This window comes from Protopterus annectens, chromosome 3.part1, assembly GCF_019279795.1.
Source record: "Protopterus annectens isolate FY-2018-M chromosome 3.part1, PAN1.0, whole genome shotgun sequence".
NCBI classification, from domain to species: domain Eukaryota; kingdom Metazoa; phylum Chordata; order Ceratodontiformes; family Protopteridae; genus Protopterus; species Protopterus annectens.
In genome coordinates, this window is record NC_056732.1 from 1,814,621,140 (window position 1) to 1,814,648,639 (window position 27,500).

The window sequence follows — 27,500 nt, forward strand, 5'->3', positions numbered from 1 at the left end:
TCTTGGAATTCATAAATTCCAAAGCCCTGGATCAACTAATCCATTGTCCCACCAGGGGCTCCAATATCCTAGACCTGGTCATTACCAACATGGGAGATAGATGCTCCACACCATTGGTCACCCCCTCATTGGTCAGGTCTGACCATAAGCAAATCACCCGTGACATCCACATTTCACCCCCCACCCTCCAGTAAGTAAACCTCCTTAAAAAACTTTTCCAAAGCCAACTTCATGCTACTGAAGTCAGAAGTAACAAACTTCATGACACCCATGCAGACAGGATCTGGAAGTTCGACTGCAGAATCCTACACTAAGGCATTGTATGAGCACATCCACTCGTGCATGAATCGTGCCATCCCAAATAGAACCAAGATGCTCTTCTCCAAAAAAATGAAGCCAATCTGGTGGTCCCCTGCTATAAACAAACTAAACAACAGAAGGAAGAAACTGTTGCAGAAAAGAGGAAAATCCCAGGATGCTAAAAAACTCCCTCACCAGCCTCAGTAAGAAGCTGAGATCCCTCATAAAATCCTCAAAAGCTAGTTACGAAAATAAAATTGCCAAAGATTCCAAAGACAACCACAAGGCATTCTATAGTTATGTCAAGAATCTAAATGGCAATGCTCAGATCTGCTCTGAGCTACAACAGAATGGCATTAAATATACAGATCCCAAGGATATTGCCAATATCCTGGCAGATCGATTTAGTGCCAACTTCACCGCCCTCTAAAGGGCCCAGCTCAATACCAAAAGATTGCCAAATTCTGGTAATCACGGCCACACAGGTAGAAACCACACTCTCCAAAGTTAAGAATACAGCATCCATGGGACCAGATGACATCCCAGGCTGTGTACTACATGAACTACAAAATGAACTGGCACCTCACCTAAGTGTCATGTTTAATCATAGTCTCACCTCAGGCTTCGTGCCCACTGAGTGGCGCACAGCTACAGTTATCCCGCTCTACAAGGGAGGATCCACTTTGGATCCCAGGAACTACCATCCCATCAGTCTGACAAGCCTGATCTGCAAGGGCATGGAATGCATTATCATGGAACTTATAAACAAAGACATTGGCAACCTTCAAACACTGGACCTCACCCAGTTTGGGTTTGTGAAGGGCCGATCTTGTCTCCTAAATCTGATTGACTTCTTTGAATCAGTCTCCAGAGCTGTGGACAAGGGTAAGGTGGTCCACACAGCCTATCTGGACCTTACCAAGGCCTTCGATACCATCCCCCACCCTGGAATCATAGCTAAACTTACTAAGTTGGGCATAAATCCCTACGTCACTCGATGGGTTGCCAACTGGCTTACTAACAGAATCCAGACTGTAAAAGTAGCCGACTCCAAATCCAGCTCCAGACAAGTGACAAGTGGAGTACCTCAGGGTTCAGTCCTGGGACCACTTTTGTTTGGCATCTACTTCTCTGAAGTACAGGCCAACACTAAGGGACTCTGGCTAACAACGTTCGCAGATGACTGCAAACTGGGAGCCATTATTGAATCCCTAAATTATGTGGATATTCTACAAAAGGGCCTTACAGAAACAGATGTCTGGTGCCAGAGCCATGGGCTCAAGCTTAATGCCAAGAAATGCATAGTTATCCCCTTTGGAAAAAAACATGTACCCATGAATTACCATGTAGGTGGCAGGACACTAAAAATCGAAAGTGTGATGAGAGACTTAGGGACACAGGTGGACAGTGGTCTCACTTTCGATAACCACGTCACCACAACAGTCAGGAAATCCTTCTCTGTGGCACATCTCATCACTAAGGGCTTTTCATCCAGAAAAAAAGAGGTCATTGTCCCACTGTACTCATCCCTCATTAGACCCATTATAGAGTATAATGCCCCATTTGGTATGTACCTCACAAGACATCTGCAAAAGCTGGAAAGGCCACAGAAATAACTCACTAAAAGAATCACAGGCCTAAAGCAGATGCCATATGCTGACTGTCTAAAAAAATTCCAGCTATACTCTGTGGCATATCGTCTACTCAGAGGTGATCTCAGCTTAACATACAAGGCCATGCCAAACCCAGAGCTGTTGGACATGCTCCACTTAAAGAAATCCCAATCCCTCAGAGCCACATGCTCCAGGGATCTAAACCTTGTCATCACAATGAACAAAACATGCTGGAGGGATAGGTTCCTGAACCAGAGACTCCCCATACTCTGGAATAGACTGCCCATATATATCAAGCAGAGTGCCTGATTGGCCCTCTTCAAAAGGAACCTTGATGATTGGATGGGAGATAGGAAATTCACCCCGGGGATCATGTCAGTCGCCCTGCTAGACAGGGGTCCAGAGAAGTAAATATTGTGGGAAGAAATATCCAGGGAATTGTTATTATTATAGGCTTGCGTATGCCCTAGGGTCGATAGCCTAGTACCAACCTATGAACCTATAAACCTATGTAAGGACATTATCAAAGAGACAGTGTAAAATATGTAGTTTTTAATGAACTGTAGTGCAAAAATTCAGCAATATAAGGTCATTTATTTTTGCTTAAGAAAAAAGATGTCAGATGTTTGTCCATCTAGCTATTTATCCATCTACATCCTCTTTTTCCTGTTTTTGCACAAGGGATCAGGGTTTCACTTCCACAGTGACAATCATCCAGAGCCAAGGTTTACACCATCTGGTGGCCAGCCCTGCCACGGTAGTTATTCTATACCACACATTTGCATGCACACTCACATCTACGGCCACCCACTGTATATCTTTGGAATGTGGGAGGAAATTGGAGCAGCCGGTGGAAACCAATGCAAACACAGAGAACACATGCAGACCCCACACAGAAAGCACCCCAGCCAAGAATTGGACCGGAGAACCTCTTGCTGTGAGGTGACAGTGCTGTCTGCTGTGCCACTGTGCTGTTCTTTAAATTATTGATGACACTTGTATGTTGCTTATTTTGTGTGGTTTCCTGTGTGCTAGACAGGTTCAATAATCACATGTGATGAGGGGGATTCAGAACAATGTGTGAAAGCCTGAAAATAGGGACATACCTCAAAAAGTAGGTACCTCCTGTGCAGGAGTAAATCAAACCTGAAAGCAGGCAATTTCTTACAAAATAGGGACAGTTCAGGGGTCTATCTTAAATGCTTAAACTGCTGTTTGAAATTTATATATTGTAAACTAGGACATATTCTTTCTGTATGTATTTTAAAAGACTTTCTAAGCTGCCTTTGGATGTTAGCTTGTCCATCATGAGGTGGACCAGCCTGCTGCAATGCCAGTAGCTGTTGGTGAGACACCAGTATGATGTAGAGTGTATGCGATGGGGATGCACATCTGCCTCCTCCAGGTTGTGCTCACGTAGCAAATGTTAACGATCATGACTGAGAATACACATACTCAACGGGGAAGACATAGAAGGCCCATGCACGGCAGGCTTTTACATCTGAGGGATTTATATCAGCTGCCAGGGGAGATATTACAATAACAGTGGAAAATCCCTCATGGCTGTCACAATGATGGCCATGCCTTGACCAGTTCTTGCCCCAGTGATGGAGTACAAATGGAGACAGATGTGATGAGCTCTGGAAGGTATACAGGTTCAGCTAACTTAAAAATATATAAAAAAGAAGTCTTAAGGCTGGATTCATAAAGATTACTACAAAGTGCGCCCTTAGTGTAACCTTTCTGAGTGAATAAATAGCACAAGCATTTTGGTAGGGCTGTTCTTGAATTCAGAAGCTGTATACTAACTGTGCATACTATCCACTTTGTGGCAACCTTTACGAATCTGGTCTTTGTTTTGTCTGATGATGCAATCAAAGTGGATCAATATTGAAATGCCTGTTTAATAACATTTAAATACCCCATTTTAAAAAATAATTGCTAGAATACCATCTAGCAAGATCTGATGAAATATGCCTTCACAATTAGTACGAGACGTTTACTTTGTTCATCATTTGGATATATTCATGTATAATATCAGACCTTGTGGGTTGAAGATTTGTTTTTGTTTTTTTATAAACTGAATGGAAAAAGTATAAGAACCTTTTTGTAAAAACAGTAAACAAAAGGCAACAGTGATGACTTTTTCCTAGTTGGATCGAGTGGTTACCTGTGCCACTGCTTACGAAAATAATCAGTTAAGGAAATGTGATTATTATACAGTCTTGCCCCCACTCTTACCTGTTACCTCTCATTTCAACTGCCCCTACTATCAAGATATTATAAATCCCGCCCACTCTATTACTTTTCAGTTTGTATAAAGTTTGCAGCCAACACACTGGTCAGTTACTTCCCATTGTACTCCACATTTTTTGTCAATACATGTGCCTTCCACCTGACCTGTATTTCTTATTTGCTCTTGCATTGACTGCTTTAATGGTGTGGCTTCCACCTGCCCTTTTACAGTCCTGCTACAGTTTAATCTCAGAGTATGGCTACCTCTCATTTTCCCTATGAGAATATGAGGATAGTGTGGTTCCCAAATGTCCTGTTGTTTCCCCTTCTGCCCCTCACAGTAAGGGCCCCCTCATATTCTCAGGGGGCAAGGCAGCTCTCAGCCAGATTGGTCCCCACTACTTTATAACACCCTGCATGTGGTTAGGGCAGTCAGCTAATAATAATGGTCATCATGAAGACTTGGGTTTGGTTCCAGTAGTACTCTCTTGTGTAGTACAGGATTCTGAGTCGGTCACTTTATCAGGCCAAGATTATTAAAGTGCATAGGAAGAAATGTACTCTGCTTGGTGGATCTTAGCTTGTTAAATTAATAAATGAAAATAAAGGATACTCTGTTCCATTCTGCTGACAATCCCCCATCCCTGAAATTTAAGCAGTCTCACATAGTTATTACCCCCTCCCTGTCTCATTGTCACCATGTTAAAAAAGACTGATCTACTTGCCTAATTTGCTCACTGACAGAACTTCTCCGTCTTCCATTCTGCCATAATCAGCTGTCCATAACTCTGCTATTGACAGTATTGTATCCTCCAAGGTATCTTCACCAGTTTGCGCGTATGAAAAACTTTAGTTATAATGAGGAATCCCTTGGATATAAAAAAATATTGAGTTATTGATCCTTAAAGTGATAAGCTAATAATGTAATTCTTGCTTCCAAAATAAAGAATTGTTCCTCCAAGGAATTTCAGTCCACATTTACATTTCCAGCACCAGAACCTGAGCATAGAATAAAAAAGTAATGTCTTTCAGCTTTTCCCGGATAGGGGTCGCCACAGCGGAACTCCGGTCCGGTAATGATTGGCAGGGGATTTTTTTTTTATGGTGCCGAGTTGCCAGCCCAACCCCCAACCTTTGAAAAAGGCACACCCATTCATGCTTGCACCTACCTGCATGTCTTTAACATCACGCGACCGCAGGGAAGACATGCAGACTCCACATAGAAGGTGCTCCAGCCGAGAATCGAATGGGAGAACCTTTTGCTGTGAGGCAACAACGCTAACCGATGTACCACCGTGGCTTAGACTCTGAGCATAGAATAATATGTATAAATAAATGATGTTCTGTAGTTCTATCTCGCCTTCATTCTCACATATGGGTTTGGAGCAGAGGATCGGCTCCGACTCGGCCTATTTACAAGCTGGAAGACGTCTAGTTGGCTCGTGGCTAGGTAGGTATCCCATGGTGCACCAGTACAATCCCCAGATCTCATTTGCCACGTCGACGAGTTCAGTTGTGCTTCTCCTTGGCTTTGGCTAAGTTTTTCAAATTTATTCAAAATTTTTGGATAGTTCTCCTGTTTTACCTTTGATAGTGTTATATAGCATTGTATAATCATAGTTAGTGTAGTTGCAAGTTAGAATAGTTAGCGTTTACTAGTGCGCCGTTTGTGTGCAATTTCTTTAAGTACAGTTGGCCTTTTGGCCCTTATAGTACTTGGTATCCTGTGTGCCAGTTTTCTCTTGTTTATAATTAGATATTAGTAATTGTGGGTGCCTTTTGCGCACAGTTAGGCTTGGTGTGTTGTTAAGTAGTTATGTCTTACCTTTTTGCAGATTTTCCGCTTGCTGATATTATTGGTGTTGCAACAGAATGAGGTTCTGTTCTCCTTGTATAGTAAATTCTAGAATTTACACTTTATTCCTGTTTTGGGTGTGTACGAGTCCTTCTAATTGTTTCTGTCCCCCCTAGGTCTGTTTTAGTTAGAGGCCCTAGCTTTCCATTCTTTCTTCCTGCCCGGGCTAGGCCCGTTTAAGTTAGAGGACCTAGTTCTCATGGTGTCTCTTTACTGTTTCTGTAGGGCTAGGCCAGTTTAAGTTAGAGGACCTAGTTCTCATGGTGTCTCTTTACTGATGTTCTTCATCTCACATTGCTGCAGTCCTTACACTTGGGTATAGCGCTGTCCTCGGTAAGTTAGAGGACCTAGTCCTCCCTTTCTTCTTCTGTGAGTATGAGTTCACCTTCTGTGAGAATGTCTATGGAAAGCAAGGACCATAAGCCATCTGGCTTTAAAAAATGCATAAAATTCTCACAGAAGATGTCTATTACGAATGGCCACAGTAACTGCGTTTACTGTCTTGGGGCCATCCACTTACAAGAAACTTGCTTATTTTGCCACTCTTTTAGTGCTAGGGTGTTGCAAGAAAGAAAAAATAAGCTCATTCTAAAAGGTATCCTAAAACCTTCCTTTGAGGAAGATCTGGCTAGCTCTTCCTCCTCTGCTAGATATCAGGGATCTAAAAAGGAAAAGTCCAATAGGCCCTCCCCGGCCCCGGCTGGTGTCTCGGAGCCACCTTTTAAAATTACTAAGCCTAACTAATCTACTGTCTCATCGGCTCCACAGAGTTCAAAGCAAATTGAGAGTTGTATTACTGTGATTACAGGGTTGGCGCCAAGTAGCTCGGAGCTGACCGCTGAGAGTATTCTACGAAGCCAGTCTGTGGAACCTCTACCGGTTTCCCCTACATTGAAGTCACCAATACTGCAGAGATCCTGTTTTCCTACTCTGTCCTCCAGGTCCTCCAAGAGTTTATCAGAAGAAGATATGGAGCGGGTAGTGCTGAGACTTTTGAAGTCTTCTGCCTTACCAAAATTGTTGTTGGCTTTGACCCAGTCGGTTCAGGGCCCACTTGAGTCCGCTAATCCCCCTTTGGTCATTCCTCTTCTGAGCCGTGCTGGCCTTTCCGAGCCAGAGTGTTTGGTGCCACTGGTGGAACCCTCAGGTCCAGCTCCCCTTGTGGTTGTCTCGGAGCCGAGTTCCGCTCTGACACTCTCGGTGTGGTCTGTGGTGTCTAGGAGCCAAACCTCCCTAGTTGGCCCCGACAGGGATGCCTAGAACCAAACCTCTTCGGTTCCGTGCCTCTCTATCGGTGCGTCGGTGAGGGTGAGCTCAGATCCCACATTTATCTTGAAGCCGATGGCTCTGAACCAATGGCATCCTCGGTCTCCTTGGATACGAGGAGGTCTTTGGAGCTGGAAAGATCGGCATTCGAGATGATGAGGAGCGTGCTCTCCCGGTCTTCAGCTCCTACCAGGGGTACTGACACTCTCCCCCCTAAGGCACCTACTTCAATATCAGCTCCTACTCCCTCCCTGGACAGCAGAGACCCACAGCCTCAGGAGCCACCGGCCGGTGGCCCCCACTCTTCTGAGACCTCCCCAGAATATCCTTCCGAGGAGCCCCCACGGAAGAGAACATGTAAGAGGAAGGATGTAGACTCCCAGGATGAGTCTCTTACTTCAGACACTGACCTTGAGGAGTCAGAAGGCTCCCCCAAGTTGTCCTCTGATGATGTCTCCTTCATAGACATCCTGGAAATCCTTAAGCAGAGGTGTGGCTGGCCCACTGTCACCCCTTCTGATGAAAAGTCGGTGTACCTGAAGGCTTTCGGGTCTCAACCTTCAGCCTCTTGAGTGTCTCCACCCTTCGATGAGCTGATGGAGCTAGTTAGTCGGAAGGTGTGGGATACTCCTGACGCCGTGGAGCCAGTCCCCAGGAGACCAAATAAGTTTCTTTCTGCACCCCGAGAAAAGGAATTTTTGTCTAAAAGTGTTCTCATAGATGCCATGATGGTGGCGGAGGCCACTAAGAAGAAGCTAGCGGAAAGTTCTTCTTCTGTTCATCCACCGAATAAGGAGTCTTGAACGATGGACAGATATGGGAAGCGTATCTTTTCTTCAGCAGCATTTACTCTTAGATCACTGAATTACCTTACACACTTCATGAGGCTTCAGAGAGATCTCCTTAAGGAGTCAGGAGGTTCTCTACAAGGTACATGTACTGAGGGAGTCCCTGACAAGGTGTCTGCCCAGTTGTCCACCTTGAACTCTATTGTCAACTCGTCCATGAGGCTTATCTCGTATGCAGCCGATTGAGCAAGTAGAGCAGCGGGTTCAGGAATTTCCCTAAGGTGCCATTCCTGGATGCGTTTGTGTAATTCCAAAGGCATGCATCTGGAGCATTTCTCCCTGGGCCTCCGCTGAAAACAGGCTCTGTGGAACCTAGTCGGACATTCCCGGTCAACAAATGTTAAATAAATAAATAAATAAATAAAATTTTGCGGAATCATTCAAGTCTACCTTTACCAATACCCCCTTCGACGATTCCTCATTGTTTGGACCCAAGGTAAAGGACACTCTCACCTGCTGTGAGCGAAAGGAAAAGCACTCTCTGTCGTGGGAGTTTTACTGTCTACTCTAGACCATACCCTAAGGGTCAGAGGGGTGGTAAAATGTGGTTCAAGAAGTTTCAGAGGTTTTTCCAGGATGCACAGGGTGACTCCTCCCTCAGAGGCAGAGGAGGAGGAGGGAATGGTAGATGTTGCCCTATAGGCAGGGGTGGACCTCAAAACCAGGGAGGCCACGATTCCTTTTGGGGCCGGCCTTACCAGCGCTCCTGATGTAGAGCCCAACTGCGCTTCTCTGGGCCATTCAGGGGTCGCATTTCTTTGTATCCAGAAGCCTGGCTAAGTATCACTCAAGACAAATGGGTACAAAAAATTATTACCAGAGGTTATGTCATACCCTTTTCTTTTCCACCTTTTGTTCCCAAGAGGATCCCTGATGTTCCACTCAATCACAGGGATCAGGCAACTGTGGAGGTCAACAAGTTGCTCGCAAAAAGAGTCATCCAAACCACCACAGCAGACCAAATAGGATCTGGAACTTACTCTGGATTCTTTTTAGTGCCAGAACGTACAGGGGACTGGAGGCCCATCTTGGACTTCAGCAGATTGAACGCATCAGTAAAGAAGGACAAGTTCTGGATGGTGACACTGTAGTCTATACTCCCGTTATTAGGGAAAGACAATTGGATGTGCTCAGTAGACCTCCAAAACGCCTACTACGACATAAAAATGGACAGGGCATCGAGGAGTCATCTACGCTTCCAGCTGGGAGCTAGTCATTACCAGTTTCGTGCTCTGCCCTTTGGTCTCACCACAGCCCCCAGGGTGTTCACCAAGTGTATGGCAGTAGTGACAGCTCACCTGAAACATCGAGGATTCCAGGTGTTTCCGTATCTGGACGACTGTCTCTTGACCGCCCCCACCAGGCATCTACTTCTTCAGACCAGGGACGCTACCATCCAGCTTTGTGCCCAGTTAGGAATTTCTACAAACTGGGAAAAATCTGCCTTATTGCCCTCTCAATCTGTGATTTTTATAGGCGCAGAGATAGATACAGTACACATGTTGGCTCATCTTCCTGTAGAAAGGCCACAGAATCTGGTTCTTCAAACTCAACATCTTCTCCCTCTAAGACAGGTCAAAGCCAAGACTATTCTGCAGCTTCTAGGGACTATGGCTTCCACCATATTACTAGTGCCACTAGCCAAACTACACATGAGGATTCTTCAGTGACTGCTGTCGTCCCAATGGTCCTTTCAGCACCTACCAGTATCTCATCATATACTGCTGACAGAATCTTGCAAGAAGGACCTCATTTGCTGGACTCTACCCAATCAGTTAACCATGGGCATTTCTTTTGTTCCTCGCCAACCTGTTGCCACTGTGACCATGGATGCCTCACAGATAGGGTGGGGGTGGGCATTATCTAGGCAGGACTGTCCAAGGCACATGCCAAGATCACAAGGCTCACCTTTATTTCAGTGTTCTAGAGATGAGGGTGGTGCTTCTGGTGTTGCAAGCACTTCACAACCTTCTGCCTCTGGGGACTATTGCAATACAATCAGACATGTCGGTAGTATGGTATATCAACAAACAGGGTGGAACCAGATCATACCCACTCTGTCGAGAGGCCATTTGAGTTTGGAAATGGGTGATATCTTCTCATTGCTTCCTGGTGGCAATGCACATTCCAGGGATGACCAATGTGATAGCCGACAAGCTCAGCCGGGCAATCCTGATGCCTCACGAGTGGTCTTTGAAACAGGAAATAGTGGAGCAGATTTTCCACATATGGGGACAGCCTTGCTGTGATCTCTTTGCCAGCCCGATCAATGCCAAATGCAGCAGCTACTTCTCCTTCATCCCCCCACCCGGGGAGCCACCGAGAGACGTACTTGTTGATGATTGGCCCCTGGGTCTCCTTTATGCTTTTCCTCCTTTTCCTCTCATACCCAAGGTTATTCAGAAAGTGAAATGGCTGGGAAGCAAACTGATCCTCATTGCTCCTTACTGGCCTCATCAGGTTTGGTTCCTCTTTCTCAGGCCTCTTCTAGATGATCCTTGGATTCTGGACCCAGTTCCATATCTCTTGACTCAAATGTCAGGCTCGCTTCATCCCACGTTACACACCCTCAATTTGACAGCTTGGCTGCTCCAGTTCCATCACTAGTCAAGCTTCACGACTGTTAACCCTCCGTGACTCATATCCTTACGTCCTCTCCTAAACCCTCCACTAGGAGACAATATTCTAGTAAATGGAGGAGATTCTCTATCTGGGCGGAGAAAAAGAATGTTGACCCTTATACCGCCTCCGTTCCAGTGGTTTTGGAATTCCTATCTGAGCTTTTTCACCAGGGATCTGTTGCTGTCACTATCAGGGTTTAGTTGGGAGCAATTTCAAATTTTCATCTGGGCATACAAGATTCTAATCTGATGTCACATAGGCTGTGCAAAACCTTCCTTAAAGGTGCCACCTTGTTAATACCCCCATATCAAGAACCTGTTGCTTCATGGGATTTAAATTTTGTGTTATCCAAATTGACATCTCCTCCCTTTGAGCCTTCTCATTCATCCCCTTTGAAATTCCTATCTTGGAAGACTTTGTTTTTGGTGGCTATCACATCGGCCAGACAGGTGTCAGAATTGCAAGCTTTGTCTGTAAAACCCCCTTACCTGATTTTTCACAAAGACAGGGTGTCCCTTTGTACTAATCCTTCTTTTGTCCCAAGGGCTGTTCCCATGCCACTTTGAATCAATCCATAAAACTTCTGGTGTTCTTTCCAAATCATTCCAATGCAGCAGAATACAGATTTCATCAGTTGGATATCAATAGACAATTATGTTTTATTTGCACCGGACTAGGTAATTCAGGAAAGCAGATCAATTATTTATTTCCTTCTCTGAATCCAGGTCAGGTTTACCAGTTTCCAAAGTGACAAGTCTCAAATTGGATTTCTAGCTGTATAGCTTACATTTACACCTCTGAGGGTAGACCTTTACCTTCCAAAATCAAGGCTCATTCTATGAGATCTCAGTCTACCTCTGCAGCCTTTCAAGCCAGGGTCCCACTTGATAATATTTGGGCAGCAGCAACTTGGGCTACCCCTCACACTTTTATTACTCATTACAAATTTCATTTAACCTCCAGGGGTAGAGCATCCTTTGGTTCCACGGTACTCAGGAGTATTTTTCCTTGAGCCACCCAAGAATAAGGTGCTAGGGATGCTGTCCCATATGTTAGAATGAAGGTGAGATAGGACTACACGTTCCATGTTTGTAGTCCATCTCGCCCTTCATTCTTATGAACCCACCCCCCTACCCCCATCCTGCAATTACCTGTAGACAGAAAAATATTGTTATTATTATCTGGAGACCTTTTAGTATTGGTTTCTTTCTGTATGCTAGTTAGCAGCAAACAAGATCTGGGGATTGTACTGGTGCACCATGGGATACCTACTTAGCCACGAGCCACTAGAAGTCTTCCAGCTTGTAAATAGGCCGAGTTGGAGCCGAGGATAGGCTCCGAACCCATATGTAAGAATGAAGGGCGAGATGGACCACAAACATGGAACATTATGGTGAGTACATAACTTCTCTTTTTTTCTCCTTTGACATAATTCATAAGAATATTACTGAGATAGTGTGATATAAGTTTCTTGCCACAGGGATACAACTGTAAGGTGCTGTTTAGCTGTTGCTAGGGTAAAACTGTAACACATTTGTCTGTCTGTCCTTGGGATATGTGTGTAATATCTTGCAGTGCCTTGTGCATTAGACTGTCTTACTCTTGGATGCATATTGCAAGGAAAATTATATATTTTTATGTCTGTTCTCAGACCACACAATGTTTGCTGTTGAGAATGCATCAGAAGACGAAAATGAAAATCATTGGAGAACGGCTTCCACCTTCATCTTCCTTTTTCTCCTCAGCCTTCTCTACAGTATTGGAATCACTGGTTTAAGGTATTGTTGGATGCAGGATCAGTAGGATTTATGCCTAGAGTTTATTTTATGTCAATTTATTTATTTGTCATGCAACATCTAGATTCTAACTTCCAGCTATTTATGTATTTACTTACTGTTTATTAATCAGGTACACCCACTAGGGCTGAAGCTTGTCCTCAGGAGAGGCCTGAGGTGGTGTTTGTATTGCCTGGAAATAATTTGGCCAGGACATTAGTTAAATTACTAAACTTGTCATTAAATGCCATAGTCTGTTTAAAAAATACACTGAACAGGGCAAAAATATGAGGCAAAATCCGGGACTAATGAGATGTATGGATAAAACCCACAGCACTGCATTAATGCACATTACAGCCCACAGCACTGCATTAATGCACTAACAGAGTGTAAAAATACCAGCATGTTAGGACACAGATGATGTCTCCTGCCTCATACCGCCCATGTGCTGGAATTTTTAAAGCTAGTTAACAAGCACTAACCAAAAATAAAGTAAATACTTGAATAGTAATAAAAATAGATCCACGTCTTTTGGAATCATGATGTGCATAATACACTACATACATGATGAAGCCCACAGAATGATGGGTGAAAGCGCTTAGTACGTTTGATGTTCAATAAACTTCTAGTGTGTCTTTTGACAGTGTCGTGGATTTCTTCTTATCAGCTGGTGTATCTTGGTTTTAACGGTGTTGCACTACAAACATGTAATACATGAATATTATAACATACCAGTCACTTATAATATATACTTATATTTATATTCATTAAATAAACTTTCATTTGCATCCAAAAAACAGCAAAATGCCACATGTATATTGCACGTGGAAATGCTACATGTGGTTGATGCAAACAATTAGTAGCCATTTTAGAAGTTACCTTTTCTTTCTAGACTATAGGAAAGAAATAACTTCAAAACACATTCACATCTGTTTCTTATTGAACTGAATTCCATTTAGTCATTAAGTTCCAGTGGCCATTACATTCCAGTGCTGTTTTATCCTTGTCTGTTATCTTTAAAGAAAAAGTGCCATCCTGTATTGTGAACTGATACCTCTCTCTACCCTTTAACATCTGGATAAACACATTTTTATAAACAGCATTTCAAATGGGGAGTAGTGGATTTCACTTACTGAGAAAATCTGTCTAGGTCCTTTTTTGTACCCCTTCACAAAATGAAAACATCATCAGTACCACCTTACTGCTGCTAACCGTAACACTAGCTCTGCCTGTGCCTCTACCCCCAGCCCTACACATTACCTTACTAAAGCCCTTTCCCCTAACACTACAACCACACACACATGCACACACACGCATGCACACACACACACAGACACACACACACACACACACACACACACACACACACACACACACACACACACACACACACACACACACACACCACTAAAACTATCACTTTGTCCAGACCTTACTCTAACCCTAACCTGCAGACACTCGCACATGCACTCCCCTCTCAATACCAAAACCTATAAATAAATATATATCTATATATATATATATATATATATATATATATATATATATATATATATATATATATATATGTATATATATATATAATGTGTATATATATATATATATATATATATATATATATATATATATAGTCAAACCTCTTAAAGAAAAAAATCTGCTCATAAACTTAGAAAGTTGCTAGAATAATAGATTTTGAATTGGCATGCATTTTTCTGAAGATATGAAGTCTGAAACTCAAATATATGTCATTATTTAGTGACTTCAATCCTCAGTAATTTGTGAGAAAAACACAACTTTTATGAGGAACACATGAAAACTATGAGGCAAATCTGGACATTTTGTGAAAATCTGGATAGTTGAGAGGTATTCTTTTGGTTCAACAAAAACATTTGGTATTAGAACAAAACTCTATTTACTTGCATGCAAACACAACTCAAACACACCAGAAATGGTCAATGATCTGAATTTTGAAATATCCTCCAACTGACAAACAGGAATTTCTACAGAACAGAGAAAGTCGAAAACTCTGTCAACAAATTTGGGATCCGTATCGGGCGGATACGTTTGCAGATGACGGGCGGCGCAGTGGTGCAGCGGTTAACGTTGTCGCCTCACAGCAAGAGGTTCTCTGGTTCGATTCTCGGCTGGGGTGCCTTCTGTGTGGAGTTTGCATGTTCTCCTTGTGTTCGCGTGGGTTTCCTCCAGGTACTCCGGTTTCCTCCCACATTCCAAAGACATGCATCTGGAGCATTTCTCCCCGGGCCTCTGCTGAAAACAGGCTCTGTGGAACCTAGTCGGACATTCCCGGTCAACAAATGTTAAATAAATAAATAAATAAAATAAATCCGTACTGTCTACCGAACGACTGTTTCACCGAAAGTTAAACTACTTAGTGCACTTTCGTGAAAGTGCTTTTCAATGAAAAAGCATGTTTGCAAAAGTATGCTAAAAAAAAGAAAGAGAAAAACATGGGGAAATGGATGTTGGTGAAATTGTGGCACAGTGGGGATAAGGGAAGATTCCCTTTTCCCCACTGTAGTGCGAACTTGGAGTGAAAATATAAAAGTAGGGGCTTGTGAGGGGTAAACGGTTTTGTACACTTTAGCGATGGTACTTTTTCGGTGAAAAGCACTTTTGCTAAAGTCTGTTTGGCCGTTTTGGTTTCGGTGTTGTGGGCGTTTGGTAGATAGTCCTAGACCCATATAAATATATATATGTATACATATATATATATATATATATATATAAATATCCCAGCTTGGTGTAAATCCATATGTGACCAGATGGGTAGCTAACTGGCTAATGAGCAGCATACCCCAGGAATCGGTCTTGGGGCCCCTCCTGTTTGGGATATACTTCTCCAAGGTGCAAGCCAAAACCAGAGGTCTATGGCTGACCATGTTTGCAGATGACTGCAAGCTGGGTGTTGTCATCAACTCCCCTAGTGATGTAGACATGCTACAAGAGGGTCTCACCCAGACAAAAGACTGATGTCAGAAACACGGCCTCAAACTAAATGCCAAAATATGCATCATCATCCCTTTTGGGGAGAGTGACATCCCCACAAATTATCACATTAATAACAACGTGCTAAGCATGAAAGCAGTTGTGAGGGACCTGGGCACCCAAATTGACAGCAATCTAACTTGATCACCATGTGGCCTACATTGTATGGAGAGCTTTCTACATGGCTCACCTTATTGGTAAGGGTATTTCTTCCAGGAACAAGGAAGTCATAATTTCCCTGCATTCCTCCCTTATCACGCCCATCATTGAGTATACCGCCCCTTTCTGCATGTACATCATGAAGCACATGGAGTAGTTGGAGAGACCACAGATGTTCCTGACCAGGAGAATCCAGGGCTTCAAAAATGTATCCTATACAGATAGGCTAAAAGCCCTGTCCCTTTACTCTGTCTCATACAGACTCCTCAGAGGTGATCTGTGTCTGGCATGTAGAGCAATCTCTGACCCCACCTTGATGACATTGCTGCATATCCACAAGCCAGACTCCACTAGGGTGACCCACACGCAAAACCTCAACTTGGTCTGTGACGTCAATAGGACTTGCTGGCGGGACAGATTTGTCTCCCAGAGACTCCCCCATCTGTGGAATAGAGTCCCTCTCCATGTCAAGCAGAGCACCTCGTTATCCCCCTTTTATTCATGCATGAATCGTGCCATCCCATATAGAACCAAGATGCTCTCCTCTAAAAAAAGGAAGCCAATCTGGTGGTCCCCTGCCATAAACAAACTTTACAACAAAAGGAAGAAACTGTTGCAGAAAAGAGGAAAATCCCAGGATGCAAAAAGCTCCCTTACCATCCTCAGTAAGAAGCTGAGATCCCTCATAAAATCCTCAACATCTTAGTTACGAAAATAAAATTGCCAAAGATTCCAAAGACAACCGCAAGGCATTCTATAACTATGTCAAGAATCTAAATGGCAATGCTCAGAACTGCTCTGAGCTACAACAGAATGGCATTAAATATACTGATCCCAAGGATATTGCCAATATCCTGGCAGATCAATTTAGTGCCAACTTCACCCCCCTCTCCCCCTCTAAAGGGCCCATCTCAGTACTGAAAGATTGCCAAATTCCAATAATAATGGCCCACAGGTAAAAAATGCACTCACCAAAGCTAAGAATACAGCATCCATGGGACCAGACGACATCCCAGGCTGTGTACTACATGAACTACAAAATGAACTGGCACCTCACCTAAGTGCCATGTTTAATCATAACCTCACCTCAGGCTTCCTGCCCACTGAGTGGCGCACAGCTACAGTTATCCCACTCCAAAAGGGGGGATCCACCTTGGATCCTGGGAACTACCGCCCCATCAGTCTGACGAGCCCGATCTGCAAGGCCATGGAACGTATTATCATGGAACTTATAAACAAAAACATTGGCAATCTTCAAACACTGGACCCAACCCAGTTTGGGTTCGTGAAGGGCCGATTTTGTCTCCTGAATCTGAATGGCTTCTTCGAATCAGTCTCCGGAGCTGTGGGCAAGGGTAGGGCGGTCCACACAGCCTATCTGGACCTCACCAAGGCCTTCAATACCATCCCCCACTCTGGAATCATAGATAAAGTTATTAATTCCAAATCCAGCTCCAGACAAGTGACAAGTGGAGTACCTCAGTGTTTAGTCCTGGCACCGCTCTTGTTTGGCATCTGCTTCTCTGAAGTACAGGCCAACACTAAGGGACTCCGGCTAACAAAGTTTGCAGATGACTGCAAACTGGAAGCTATTATTGAATCCCCAAATTATGTGGATATTCTACAATAGTGCCTTACAGAAACAAATGCTTGGTGCCAGAGCCATGGGCTCAAGCTCAATGCCAAGAAATGTATAGTTATCCCCTTTGGAAAAAAACATGTACCCATGAATTACCACATAGGTGCAGTACACTAAACACCAAAAGTGTGATAAGAGACTTAGGGACAGAGGAGGACAGTGGTCTCACCTTTGATAACCACATCACCACAACAGTCAGGAAATCCTTATATGTGGCACACCTCATCACTAAGGGCTTTTCATCCAGAAAAAAAAGGTCATTGTCCCACTGTACTCATCCCTCATTAGACCCATTATAGAATACAATGCCCCATTTGGTATGTACCTCTCAAGACATCTGCAACAACTGGAAAGGCCGCAGAAATACCTCACTAAAAGAATCACAGCCCTAAAGCAGATGCCCTTTACTGACTGTCTAAAAAAACTCCAGCTATACTCTGTTGCATATCATCTACTCAGAGATGATCTCATCTTATTATACAAGGCCATGTCAAACCCAGAGGTGTTGGACATGGTGCACTTAAAGAAATCCCAATCCCTCAGAGCCACACACTCCAGGGATCTAAACCTTGTCATCACAATGAACAAAACATGCTGGAGGGATAGGTTCCTGACCCATAGACTCCCCAGACTCTGGAACAGACTGCCCATACATATCAAGCAGAGCGCCTCTTTGGCCCTGTTTAAAAGGAACATTGATGACTGGAAGGGAGATAGGAAATTCACCCCGGGGATAACGTCAGTCGCCCTGCTAGACAGGGGCCCAGGGAAGTAAATATTGTGGGAATAAATAGCCAGGGAATTGTTATGGCTAGGCTTGTATAGGTCCTAGGACCAATATCCTAGTACCAACCTATGAACCTATGAAACTGGGTGACTGGATGGGAAATAAAAAATACACCCCTGAGAGTCCACCAGTGTCCCTGTTGGACAGGGGCATTGGGTACTGACTTGTGGGAACATGGGCTAATTTATTGGCTAGGCTTATAAGAGCCTCAGGGCCAGTAGCCTAGTAACTTGTTATGATCCTATGATCATATATATATATATATATATATATATATATATATATATATATATATATATGGGTCTACTTCATTTCACTGAAAGCTCATTTCACTGAAACTCAGTTGCCTGCGCACAATTTACTGAAAGCTCATTTCACTGAAAACTCATTTGACTGAAACTCACTTCACTGAATGTTATATATGCCTTTTCCCCACTGTAGTGTGATTCTGGAGTTAGTATATAAAATAGGAGGGGCACAGCCCCCTTCTATTTTAAATGTTTAAAACCATAGATATGGATACTTACAACTCCAATGAATAACTCTTTCCAGAAGACAATATGTAACCAAACTATGTGGGGGGCTGTGCCCTTCTCCCTCCCCCACACCCCCTTACTTTGCATACTAACTCCAGGATCGCACAATAATGGGGAAAAGGCCATATATAACTTTTGGTGAAATGAGTTTCAGTCAAATGAGTTTTCAGTGAAATGAAGCAGACCCATATATATTTATGGTTTCATGCCAGGAAAGAGCACTACAGATGCAATGTTTGCTCTGAGTGTGTTGATGGAGAAGTACAGAGAAGGTCAGAAGGAGTTGCATTGTGTCTTTGTGGACTTAGAGAAAGCATATGACAGGGTGCCTAGAGAGGAGTTGTGGTATTGTATGAGGAAGTCAGGAGTGTCAGAGAAGTATGTAAGAGTGATACAGGATATGTACAAGGGTAGTGTGACAGCTGTGAGGTCTGCAGTGGGAGTGATGGATGTGTTTAAGGTGGAGGTGGGATTACATCAAGGATTAGCTCTGAGCCCTTTCTTATTTGCAATGGTGATGGGCAGGTTGACAGACAAGATCAGACAGAAGTCCCTGTGGACTATGATGTTTGCAGATGACATTGTGAGCTGTAGTGAGAGTAAGGAACAGGTGGAGGAGACCCTGGAGAGGTGGAGATATGCTCTAGAGACAAGAGGAATAAAGCTCAGTAGAACTAAGACAGAATATGTGTATGTGAATGAGAGGGAGGATAGAGGAATGGTGAGGATGCAAGGAGTAGAGGTGGTGAAGGTGGATGAATTTAAATACTTGGGATCAACAGTTCAGAGTAATGGTGAGTGTGGAAGAGAGGTGAAGAAGAGAGTACAGGCAGGATGGAGTGGGTGGAGAAGAGTGTCAGGAGTGATTTCTGACAGATGAGTACCAGTAAGAGTGAAAGGGAAGGTCTGCAAGAGGGTAGTGAGACCAGCTATGTTATATGGGTTGGAGACAGTGGCATTGACAAAAAGGCAAGAGTCAAAGCTGGACATGGCAGAGTTAAAGATGTTAAGATTTGCACTGGGTATGACGAGGGTGGACAGGATTAGGAATAAGTATATTAGAGGGTCAGCCCAGGTTGTAAGGTTTGGAGACAAAGCCAGAGAGGCAAGATTACGTTGGTTTGGACATGTGCTGAGGAGGGATGCAAAGTATATTGGGAAAAAGATGCTAAGGATGAAGCTGCCAGGTAACAGGAAAAGAGGAAGGCCTAAGATAAGGTTTATGGATGTGGTGAGAGAGGACATGCAGGTGGTTGGTGTGACAGAGCAAGATGCAGAGGACAGGAAGAAATAGAAACAGTTGATCCGCTGTGGCATCCCCTAACGGGAGCAGCCAAAAGAAGAAGAAGATATATACATATATATATTTGTGTGTGTGTGTGTGTGTGTGTGTGTGTGTGTGTGTGTGTGTGTGTGTGTGTGTGTGTGTGTGTGTGTGTGTGTGTGTGTGTGTCGTTTGTATGTTTGTGTTTGAATGTGTGTGTGTGTGAGTGTGTGTGTGTGTGTGTCTGTGTCGTTTGTATGTTTGTGTTTGAATGTGTGTGTGTGTGTGTGTGTGTGTGTGTGTGTGAGTGTGTGTGTGTGTGTGTGTGTGTGTGTGTGTGTGTGTGTGTGTGTGTGTGTGTGTGTGTGTGTGTGTGTGTGTGTGTGTGTGTGTGTGTGTGTGTGTGTGTGTGTGTGTATGTATATATATATATATATATATATATATATATATATATATATATATATATATATATATAGGTATATCTATATCTATATATATATATATATATATATATATATATATATATATATATATATATATATATATATATATATATATATATATATATATATACATATGTGTGTGTGTGTGTGTGTATGTGTATGTGTACATGTGTGTTTCCCATCTTTTCATAGAATGTCCAGTTAAGTGATGAGTGCGAGGGGTGGTGCTTAATATTGAAGTAACAGCCGAATGGTCAAAATGTTGCGAGAATGTTTCATCAAGAAAGGTGAGTGGGGTTGGAGGGAATGAGAGTGTGCATGTGTGTTTATGATTGTCAGGGTTAGGTAAGAAGATAGGTTTGTATGTGTGCGAGTGTATGTATTTTAGGGTTAGGGTCAGGGTTAGGTAAGGGGATAGATGTACTGTTGTTAGTGTGTATGTGTGTGTGTGTGTGTGTGTGTGTGTGTGTGTGTGTGTGTGTGTGTGTGTGTGTGTGTGTTTGTTTGTGTATTTGAGTGTGCCTTGTATACAGGCAATGTTATAGTGTATAAGAACGTTTTCATTAAGGTAAGGTGTGGGTTTTGGGTTGGGGAATGGGCAGTATTAGGGTTAGCATCCTTTATTAAGCTTGTGTGGGGGGGCGGATTATATATTTCAGCTCTGGAGATTGCACTACAGTGAAGAAAAGGGTAAATTTTCCGATTTCTACTGTAGTGCGATCTGTTATCAGAACATCGGTCCCACAGTAGCAAATGCACACTACTTCTTCTCTTTTGGCTTTTTCCCAGTTAGGGGTCGCCACAGTGGATCACCTGTCCACTCATGATTGGCAGTGGAGTTTTACATTGTCGAGTTGCCAGCCCGGCACCCAACCTTCCACAGAAGGCACACACAAGCACACACTCACACCTAGGGCCAGTTTAGAGTGTCCAATCCACCTACAGCATGTCTTTGGGATGTGGGAGGAAACCGGGGCACCCAGAGGAAACCCACGCGACCACAGGGAGGACATGCAAACTCCACACAGAAGGCACCCCAGCCGACGATTGAACCGGAAAACCTCTTGCTGTGAGGCGGCAACACTAACCGCTGCACCACCGCGGCTGCCCAGTAGCAAATGCACACTACCATTCACCAATGAGGAATTCAACATTTCTGGATCAGCATTACGGAAAATGGAAAAGATGCATTTGACCATCCCAGTTTCGCGTAAGTGCCATTCCACATTTTGACAGTAAGCCATATACATATATATTCATACATGTGGCAATGTCATATTTTACAGTATCTTTCACAATTAAAAAAAATCTTTGTATGACTCTTCATAGGCAGGAATTTGCTCCATTCATGAAATTAGTGATATAAGGCCTTTTAATGGGCAGCCAGACTCATCTGTCAATATATCAATTTTTTTAACAAGAAAGCAATTCATCTGTTGTCTAGGACTTGGCGTAGACACTTTAGTGTAGTAAGAATACAGAATTGCTAATCAGTAATAATTAATACAAACAACAGCTCTATGATAAAGTTTCATGTCAAAAGCATGTTGAAGCTGGCAGTTACTATTAAAACGAACTGAAAAGAGAACTATCCAGAGCAAAACTACCTATTAATTGTAGGGTGATGCTAATAGTCCATATTAAGGTTAGGTTCATAGGTTCATAGATTAGTACTAAGTTAACTGCCCTTGCGAGCCATTTTAAGCTTAGCCAGTTATCCCTTGTGAGACTCAAACCCTGCACCTTGTGTTTGCAAGACAATCATCTTAACCATTAGGCCACCCTTATCCCCTAGTTGCTCTACAGCTGTCTGTTATTGATTTTGTAATGCTGACAAGTATTTCTAGAGTAACACTAAGTAGATGAAACAAATCTGCACATTGATTGTATCCTGGAATTTGTAATAATTAATAAAACAAAATCTGATGGTGATTAAAGAAGTTCTTGGATGGAAACTGATGACATAGAATATTTTACCGCAGGTAATGCGACTTGTTATGCTGTTCAGACATGTCTATTGGATTTTTAAAATGTCATTCATAGAATATTTTGATGTAAAATTTACTGATATGAGACCTAATGTGTATATTTTTTTTATTTACAGATTAAATAAATTCAGAACAACACAATAATGCCTTTTTAACAGAATTATGTAAGGACTCTTCACGAGTAACTTGACTGGACTGGTGGCTGACATTTTTAATTTGAAGGCATCATTTCTAGAACTGACTGTTTCTCCACAGATAATATTCTGTAACATAACAGTTTTCGACTAAGTGCCTGTAGCTGCAAGCAAATGCAAAGCAAGTCCAAAATAATGTCCATCTAATTGAGGATAATACCACATTGCTACTTCATTTATAAAAGATATTGCTTCTGTAAATTTTATGTGTACATTCAATTATTTTAAATTCAGTGGTGTCATCATAGTCACAAGATAATTTGCAATTTTCTGTGATTTGTAGTGCTTTCCTAGGCTGATCTCTTTGACAGTAGTTTTCTCATTTCCGACCCTTTAAATGAGTGGGTAATAAACGATAATTGTGAATTGTGCCTTCTTGGAGGGGATAATAAGGAACTAAGTTGTAAGAGGTTCTACACTAATAGAAAAGAGAAACTGAAATGCTGATTTTGATACTTTTGAGAGGCAGACATACTGAATTTGTAAAAGAGCACTGTATCTGTTTTATTGTTTTGTTATAATGTAGACAGTTTAGACTTAGTGTTTCACAAAATTCATGATCGTAAATGACGTTAGAACACCAAGAGTCTGTTTTCTCATTCTTAACCATGTTGAGTATATTCCCTGTAAAATGGTAACAGGTATGTACCCTTCCACCCTTCCCTACTACCTTCATAACAATGAAGCCAGAATTGTTCATTGAGTGCTGCAGTTTGAATACGGGTTGTCTTACTACTCTCTCTTTGTTTTGAGCCAAAGTGTGGGATATTTCAAACACTTGTCATTGTTAGTTGAACAATACCATAAGCTGACATGAAAAAGGCTTCAGGAAATAACATACTCTTTAACAAATGAAGCAAGGCTATAGAGCCATCTCTTGGATCTAAAATAAAGTATAAAACATTTTTAATAAGAAAATATCATACCAGGAACTAAGAATAACTTGACTGGATTATGAAAGGAAGAGAAAAGACCCCCCATCCCACAAAACCGTCAGTGTTTTTTAATCCATTTTTATGCACTGGGGGAGTTCAGGTCATAAAACAATGAAAGCGGAAACATAAACCAAAAAGAATAGCCAAAAAGCCCACTAAATATGAAAACTGTTTCCTTCAACCCTGCAAACAAAGAAAGATCAAGAAATGCAGAGAACTAGTAAAATATCAACCAAAAACGGAGAAATACTTTTTGCAAGGGATAAGCCTTCATGTACCCACCAAGCTGAGGTACGTTGAGGGCTTTGTCCTTCCAAACCTTCTTGCTTTAATATAGTAACACCACAGCTACTCATAAAATGTGGCAGGGGCAAACACTTAGCATACCACAATTTTTTTTACATACCTTTTGAACCTGGGTGACACATACAAAGGGACTTTCAATAGTACTGCCTCTCACAGTTAGATAACTGATATTATGAACTACAATTTTAGGTCATTCAGGTACACACTGTGCTTCTAACTCACACACCTGACTGAACAGGCTGTAATCAACACCAATTTGGTAAAATAGTTCGATTGAAAATCACACTACATGAAAGGGTAGTTAATTAAATGTCTTTTGGTAATATTTGCAGAGGTCAGTGACCTACAAGGATATTTATTTTATTTTATAAAAATTGTAGCACAAATCATGCTGTTAGAATTTTTTTTGCTTTATTATTTCTCCATACAACTACCTTATTGACAAGAATCCTTCATGGCCCAGTCATTATACAGACAGCCATCAGAGATTTTTTACTGGTGTACTAGTATCTTATGAATGCCTCAGCAAGCACTTAAGTGGTGGTTATGCAATAGGTGTCAATCTCACAAAGAGGATGTGATATGTCCTCTCAGCAGCCTTGCCCCATAGCGTACAGCTTCAATCAGATCTCCACTGTCCGCAAAGGATGCATTGGCAAAACATGTACCCCTGACGTGCTTCTTACCCTAGTTAGGGAGAGGCAAGTAGCTAACATCCCATCATTCCTTCCCCTCATTGGCCTGCTGCACTGTAAATTAACCAGAATTGGTTCGAATGTAATTATCACTCTACTCATTTGTGCTGCACAGCTAAATATCAGTGACAGGTTTGTGGTGCCCACAGTGCAAAATAGGAGAAAATTATAAAAAAAAAAAATCCTTTTTACTTTTAGTCTTGCAAGACTACTTGCTTTTAAACCATGAAAATGTTTTTGTTTGGTAGGAAAGAGCCCCTCACAACTCCTTATACAAACAGCTGTATCCTTTGCACCCCATCCACTTAATGTAATAAACTCCAAGTTTCTGTACCTCTGGGTAAAGGGATATACTGAGGGGTGCAAGTCTGCCAGTGATGAGAACTTTTGATGGGTAAATCTAGTGGAAACAGTAATGGCGACCTCCATTAAGACCCAGCATACACCCATTAACTTCAAGTCTAGAGCTGGGGTCAGCTGCAGTTAAATGCAAGGGGTATAGTTAATGTTAATGTCAGGGTTAGGTTTTGGGTTAAGATTAGGTTTAAGATGAGGATTAAGTTTAGGTTCATGCTTAGGGCAGACCTAAGGTTTGAGTTAGGAAAAGGTGACAGTGACTGTTCTAGTTAGGTGGTGTAGAGTGTGTTGTTCCCTTTACTGAAGTAAGTTGTAGTGCATATAACTGTGTGTGTGGTCATGTGATCAGTCACATGCACCTAGCGCTCCTTTGTACTATGGGTCCCAAGCATTGGGAATCCCTCCCATCCAATCTAAAATATATTACTCTCCCAACTTTTGATTCTACTTAAAAGTATATATTTCTAACACTGTGAAATTACCTGCTTCCACACTCAGACCATAACTTAATGATTCACATTCACCTTAGGTCGATCAGTTCTAATATACTGATTCTAATTTTCTGCACTATCTGAGTCTCAGTGGTGCTGTATCATCCCCCAATCTGCTTTCCATATATCTTTTTTCCCTCCAACTCCTCTCCTCTTCCTCTCTTGCTCCCATTTACTTGCTTACCTACTTTCTCCTAGGCTCTCCTGTTAAGCACACACTTCCCCTCCCCCCCCCTCTCTCTCTCTTTGAACTGTAATTACTGTACACACTGTGCTTTACAGTGGTGTGTAACTTTTCATCCTTAGAATGTTACATTAAATTGAGGGCCCATCTGCCTGGCAGTAGATCAGGTGGATGTAAAAGATTCCATGACACTTATCAAATAAGTAGTGGAAGTTCTTCAGTCCCCTAGCCAAATTTTCCCTAGTCAGTATGAATACCACCTCCGATCTACCCTGAAAAGAGGCCAGTGGCCTACTGGGACTAACCTGGTCATCAAACTGTAAATAAATATAATAAAAAAATAAATCTTTGGCCATACGAGTCCTTTTTGCAATGCATGTAACCTTCAGATGTTTAATTGTGACACTTAATTGTAAATACTGTTTACGCTATACTTTCTAATAATCTGTAACTGTAATACTCTTTGAGTTCTTTTGACTATTTTGCTTTTTGAATCTGGTAAACCTCTTTGAAATGGTTACAGAAGCTGCAAACAGAAGTCAAGTGGCACACACAGTATAGCTTGACCTCGCTAAGGTCTATAACACCACCACTCCCCATGCTGATATCATATAGAAGGTAAATGCTTTAAAATTCAACTCATGTAATAAGATACATCGCAAACCTCCAGAAAGATGGAAATCCACAAAGAGTAAGTTGCAGGCACCTAATCAGAAAGTATGAATGTCACCAGCAGTTCTCCTCCTTGGCTTGGTGCTGTAACATCCCTCTCCTTTTCAGCCTTCAGGTTCACCTCCCTCTCATTTTCAGCCTTCATATCAACCTCCCTCTCCTTTTCAGTCTTTATGTTGACCTCTCTCTCCTTTTCAGTCTTCATGTCTCAGATCTCCAAGCAGAGATCCAAAACCTCTGGCTAACAAAGTCATCAGATGGCTGCAAACTGGTCATTGTTGTTAGGTAACCCTCTGACACCCAAACCTTCTACAATAAAATCTCCCTTATAAACTCTTGGCAAGCTAAAACAATGACTAAATGCTAAAAAGTATAGTTTCATCACTTTTTGTGGGCAACAGTTCCCCTCATCATATTGTACTGACACACAGCACTGTGAAATGAAAATGTAGTCAGAGACATAGGAACTTGGGTTGATAATTCTCACTGTTTTGATCATCGTGAGACAGCAGTTGTGAAGAAATACTTTTATTTCAGGACAACTAATTGGCAAAGTTATATAATCGATTTCTAAAGAGGTAATCGTTCCTTCATAGCCGACCTTAGACATAGGCCAACTAGGCAGCTGCCTAGGGCACCGCTGTAGCAGGGGCACTTTTCCAGTAATCTGGATGGTGTAGGTAGACCAGGATATGGGCACCATGTGGTGTTGGGGGGTGCTGTGGAGACCTTTTGCCTAGGGCACCAGTTGACCAAAGGCCGGTCCTGTGCTCCTTTATACTCGGCATTGATCAGGCCAGTTATTGGGTATAATGCCCTGTATCACTCCTTTATACTCAGCATTGATCAGGCCAGTTATTGAGTATAATGCCCTGTATTAATCCTTTATACTCGACATTGATTAGGCCAGTTATTGAGTATAATGCCCTGTATTACTCCTTTATACTCGACATTGATTAGGCCAGTTATTGAGTATAATGCCCTGTATCACTCCTTTATATTCAGCACTGATCAGGCCAGTTATTGAGTATAATGCCCTGTATCACTCCTTTATACTCGGCGTTGATCAGGCCAGTTATTGAGTACAATACCCTGTTTGGGATGCAGCTCATTAAACATATCAAACAATTAGAAAGACTCCAAAGGTTCTTAACCAAAAAGATCAGAAGCCTAATGTCGCAAAGCTAGCAAGAAAGGCTGGATGCTCTAGCCCCTTATTCAGTGCCTTGTAGACTTTTGAGAGGAAATAACTGTCTTGCTTACCATGTCATTACAGGTCCATTTGTCCTGGACCTTCTGTATCTCAGAAAGTCCAATGACCCCACCA

The 27,500-nt window shown here is 42.4% G+C and overlaps 1 gene segment (V, D, J or C); it reads left to right on the top strand.

The window, feature by feature from the left end:
* The window catches only part of LOC122798920, a 399,307-nt gene extending 376,736 nt beyond the window's left edge, over positions 1 to 22,571 (top strand). The window contains 2 exon segments of the C gene segment in view: positions 12,391 to 12,517; positions 22,456 to 22,571. Of these exon segments, the coding sequence occupies positions 12,391 to 12,517; positions 22,456 to 22,483 (155 nt within the window).
* Positions 22,572 to 27,500: the final 4,929 nt, after the last annotated feature.